The 4,822-nt window shown below is 54.5% G+C and overlaps 1 protein-coding gene across 15 annotated transcripts in view; it reads right to left on the reverse strand.

The window, feature by feature from the left end:
- The window catches only part of EBF3 (EBF transcription factor 3), a 128,867-nt gene extending 124,344 nt beyond the window's left edge, over window positions 1-4,523 (reverse strand). For all 15 annotated transcript variants that reach the window (XM_078344103.1, XM_035269510.3, XM_078344102.1 and 12 more), the window contains exons 1-4: window positions 3,885-4,523; window positions 3,623-3,779; window positions 3,192-3,255; window positions 2,420-2,475 (exon numbers count right to left, since the gene is read on the reverse strand). In XM_078344103.1, coding sequence (XP_078200229.1) covers window positions 2,420-2,475; window positions 3,192-3,255; window positions 3,623-3,779; window positions 3,885-4,018 — 411 coding nt within the window. In that variant the 5' untranslated portion in view covers window positions 4,019-4,523. The remainder of the gene's footprint in view (window positions 1-2,419; window positions 2,476-3,191; window positions 3,256-3,622; window positions 3,780-3,884) is intronic.
- Window positions 4,524-4,822: the final 299 nt, after the last annotated feature.

Here is a 4,822-nt window from a genome sequence, read left to right on the forward strand (position 1 = left end):
GGCGCAGCAGCCGCACGTGGGCCGGGACGTCGCCAGCGCCCCGCAGGAGTGCCGGGGCCCCTAGGCGCCGGAGCCCGCGTGGCCACGTGCTCCTCGCCGGATGATATTTGGAAAGAAAGTGCTAATGGCCAATCTGGTGTTTATTTTGAAACTGCTAACAATGATTTTTCTCGGGTAAAAAGGCAGTGTCTGCGCGCACGCTCTGGTGGGTTTTGAGCAGAGGCTCCGCCAGATGGTGTGAAGCCCTAGGTGCGCTCATGGCCGCGCTCAGCCGGGCTCCGCCACCGAGAACCCGAGCTGGGGACCGGGACCCGCCCGCGCCGCTGCCCGCCAGGGATGGGCCTCCACCGTCGGCCTCTCGAAAAAACAAAAAAGAAAAAAAAAAAAAAAAAAAGGCTACTGGGGGAGGGGCGGGAGGCCGGGTCCTGGAGCTCCAAGTTCCCGGCATAAAATTCCACGGAAAGGGGAGGGTTATCCTCTCTCTGGTTCCCGCCCCCACCCCTGGAAATTATCTAGAAATTCCTTCCAACCTCCCCGGGCACTTCTGACACTTTCCTCTACTTCCAGGCGGACAAAGCCCTTTCTGGTGAAAACCTGGAGCTGCCCTCCTGGGAAGAGGGAAGGGTCCCCACGAACCCAGGTCACCCGGCCTCCCGCCTGGACCTGGCTCAGAACCACAGAAGTGATGGGTGTCACCGCAGGCCAACAAGCCGCCTGGAGCTGCAGGGCGCGTGGCCGCAGCGGGCACCAGCGCTTCTGAGAGAGTGGCTTGTCCTCCGATGGATCCCCGTATTTATATTTGATTTATTTTTTTATTTTGTAGCACAAACAGAAATCCATAAACTGTCGGTTCAGCGCCATTGACTCTTTGATCAGTTACTGGGCTATTTCTTTCCTTTTTTCCCCCCTCCATGCCCGTCACTGAAAGGAGATTAAATGCCTTTATTTTCAGCCCTGTTTATACTGCAAAGGTACAAGGCTAAATGAACAATAAAAGTGTAGTTAAAATGAAGCCTCCTCCTCCTCTGTGCAACAACAGAGAAACTTAGCGCTGCCTACATAAACCTCTTAATTAGACTATAGCGATTTCCGAAAACATTTAGCCATTATATACAAAGGAAATAAAATCACTGTCAACCAGCAGCCCGAGTTCCATAGACTTCTCTGAATGGAGTGAAATAATTACAGAAAGGCACACTGCCTCTGTCTTTGTCAGAAAGACCTTAGTTTACCTGTCAGATCTGTTTTACTCTAAGAGAAAACCACACTGGTTTACCGCTGCAGACATTAAAATCTAACACGCTTGCTACCTAGGTAAGGACAAACTTTTTAAAGGGGAAATAAAATCTGCAAACTAATTGCATGCAGAGAGTGGGAGGCATATGTGCTGGGCTGCAGGAAGCCCCAACGAGCTCTCCTTTACTTGGCTCACAATTCTTAAAGTTACCATCAAAACCGAAGAAGCCACTTTCATTTCTAAGTGTGAAGTCCAGCTTAGAAGTATATTTTAAAACAATCGAGTTTATTGAATCTACAAACTGGACCTGCCCCCCTCCCCACCACAACACTCTATTTTTTAAAAATCGGGGGGGGGGGTGGAATCTTTAAAGCAACCAAATCAACAACACACCACCCAGCACAAAACCAGCAGCCAGAGACTGCACAATGTCAAAAAGCAATGACGCACTTTTCTCCACTTAATCACATTACTGATAGCCAATAGTTATCATCGGAAAAGTTGACCAAGACAGGTTAAATAATTTAATAAGGAACTGCTTGTAATTATGTTATTTACAAGGTATGACAGAGGGTGGGAGAGGGGGCAGAGCAGTGGACGGGTTGGAGTGACCCCTGGAGCTTGGAGTTTGAATTATGGAGCTGGGGGGCTGCGAGGTGAAGATGGACTAGAGGAGAACAAGGTGACTTTTCACCCCAACACATTTAACTTTTAAATCCAAATAAACGTCTCCTGTTACTAGACCATCACACTGGAAAGGAGGAAAAAACGAACTAATCAAGTCCAACTCGATGGGCTTAGGAGTTAGCTGCCTTTGCTATAGGAAAAAAAAAAAAAAAAAAAATCTAATGAGCTGATTCCTAGCAGAGAAGCATTTAAAAATAAACAAGAGGGGGACATCTTAAAATTTTTCTGTCAAATATTAATTACCGTAATTAATTAAAACAATATGATTCCAATCACGAGACATTTAATAAAGCATATACGTCCTATTCTAATGACATCAACTATTTTACCAATCGCTTCATTCATTCCAATAAATATGGAATTCTCATTAGCATGTCAAGGAAGCTCAGTGGAAAACAAATCCATGAGATCCATTTGTCAGTGCCCTTGCCTCTGAAGCCCAGAGCAACCCAGGCCCAGCAGGGAAAACTCCTGCAGAGGCAAAAACTTTCTCACCTGTTTGGTCATTGAATCTATGAGGCGAACATACAGATCTTGCTCTGTCCTGACTCCTGCAAAAAACAGAGACAAATTCTCATCAGGATTTGAGCGCTGCATCTCGGGGAGGGCACACGGGCACAGGAAGTCTGTAACTCAGGACTGCCGCCACGGTGATGCAGCAAAACTTAGGCAATCCCTTTGAAAGGGAGACAGAGAACCCCGCCACTTCTAGCTCAATTTTTTTTTCTTCTCTTAATTAAGATCCTTAAGACTCTTAGGGTTTGCATTTCAATATGCAAGGAATTTGACTGGTAGAGAGCAGGCCTGGTAGCTGTTCGCGGTGGGCCCAAGTGGTCGTTTATTTTTAGAAAAGAAAAAGCACCAAATGGAAACTGAGTGAGAGAGGCTGAACTCTTTCTAATGTCTCTCGAGGATTAAAAAAAAAAAAAAAAAAACTCGTGCACAGGAAGTTATGCTCCGTTTATGGTGCTACCCCCATCCCAATAATTAACATTAATTTGCAAAATTGAAAAAAGTCACTTAAAAGTGATGTTCTGCTGGAACCCGTATCGATCTTTTTATACTTTCTACTTCAAGCCCCACCGGTTAATCATGTGAAGTGCCATCGACTTATTGATCGTTTATGTTTTGTTTTCCTTCTATGCCATGAGAAGATTTCGTGTTTACATCCATGTCATTTTAATCTCGAAATCTTTATGTCCTTTCACCAGCGCGGAAAAGGAGAGCCAGCCGCTGCAGGGGCGGCGAGCAGGCAGCAGGCACTTACCGTTGCTGTACAATAACTGGAGTTTATAGTGGATGCCGTTGTTGGTTTTCTCGTTGTTTGGCTCCTGAAAGTAACGATAAATAATTGCATTTAGTGCGATCGGTGTCAGGCGCGGCCACCGCGCTCGGTCCCCCTCCGAGACCGAGGCCCTCGGCCTCACACACGGCAGAATTCCTAGCTCGGAGCAGGGCGGTGATGTCACTTTCCTGCTGGAAGCCCAGCGTTCTCCTCGCCCCGAGTAAGTCCGAGGGCGCAGAGAAGTTGCCCAGCCCTCGGCGGTCCCGGGCGGCCGCACGTGGTGGCGGCGGCGGCGGGGTGGCCTGGCGGAGCCGTGCCAGCCGCCGAGGGGGGTACTCGAACCCCCGCGCGCCGGCACCCCCTGCCTCCCACTTCTAGAAAGAGAGAGGGTGTGATCATGTGTGTGCACTTACTTTCTCTTTCTCCACAAAGTCCACAAAAGCGGTCCTTTCAATCTCCACCGGCTGCCCCTGCCTGTCGTAGAGCGCCAGCACGAAGTGGAAGAAATTGGATTTCCGGAGGTTGGAAGGCGGCTGCTTCTCGAAGTGCGCCCGCGCCAGCCCCACGCCGCTGCGGAAGGAAAGACACAGCGGCCCGGTGAGGAGCGCGGCGCCGGCCGGCGGAGGGGGCCGGGCCGGGCCCGGACCCGGGCGCGCGGGGGCGGCCGGTACGTACCTCTGGGCGGCCGTGTTGGCGTCCACCACGCCCGCCGTGTGCATCCACGAGCGCACCGGGTTCATGCCGCTGCCCAGCGGCTCCTCCTTCATGGTCGTCCCCCCGCGCGGTATATTCTCCTGAATCCCAAACATGAAAACTGCTGGCGGCGGCCGCAACTCCCGGCCGAAAGCGCTTCCTCGAGCAGCGGCGCTCGGGGCTCGGCGGCAGGCGGCTGCCCTGGCCGCCCTCGCCCTGCTCGGCGCCTGCGGTCCGGCCCGCCGCCGGCTTCAGCCCGTCCCGGGCAGGCGCGACATACACCAGCGGCCGGGCGCTCCGGACGGCCAGGGGAGCGGAGGTGGCTCCACCGGCGGCGGCGGCGGTTCGGAGGAGCAGGACGCTGCGGCCGCGGCGGCGCTTGTTGTTGTTGTTGTTTGCAGGCGCGCTCAACGTGGTGTCATCCTAGCCAGGCGGCGTCCGCGGCTGCAGGACACTGCGGGATCGCCCGCTTCTGGCGCGGCCCGCCTGCTCCAAAGACAAATAAACGGGGCAGTGAGTGCTGCGGCGCAGTCCCGGGCGCAGGCGGGGCGCGGCGGGGCCTGGAGCGGCGCGCGCAGCGGACGGAGGCGCACAAAACTCAGCCCTCTCTCCCCGAGGAATGGACCCTTTCCCGGGAGCCAAAACTCGAAGCCCCCGGGAGCGGCGCTGTCAGAGGGTGACGTCGGGGGGCGGTGCCTGCGCCATATATGGGAGCGGCCGCCCCTCGCCGCGCCCCTCGCCGCCGCCGCCGCCGCCGCGCTCGCCGACTGACTGCCTGACGGCGCCGCGAGCCGGCCCGAGCCCCGCGAGCCCAGCGAGCCCCGCCGCAGCCGAGCGCCACCGAGCGCCGCCGCCGCCCCCCGCCACGCACCGCGGCTCCTCGCGCCCAGCCGCGGCCAAGGAAGTTACCACTCGCCCAA

The sequence above is a fragment of the Callithrix jacchus genome, chromosome 12 (genome assembly GCF_049354715.1).
Source record: "Callithrix jacchus isolate 240 chromosome 12, calJac240_pri, whole genome shotgun sequence".
NCBI lineage: Eukaryota > Metazoa > Chordata > Mammalia > Primates > Cebidae > Callithrix > Callithrix jacchus.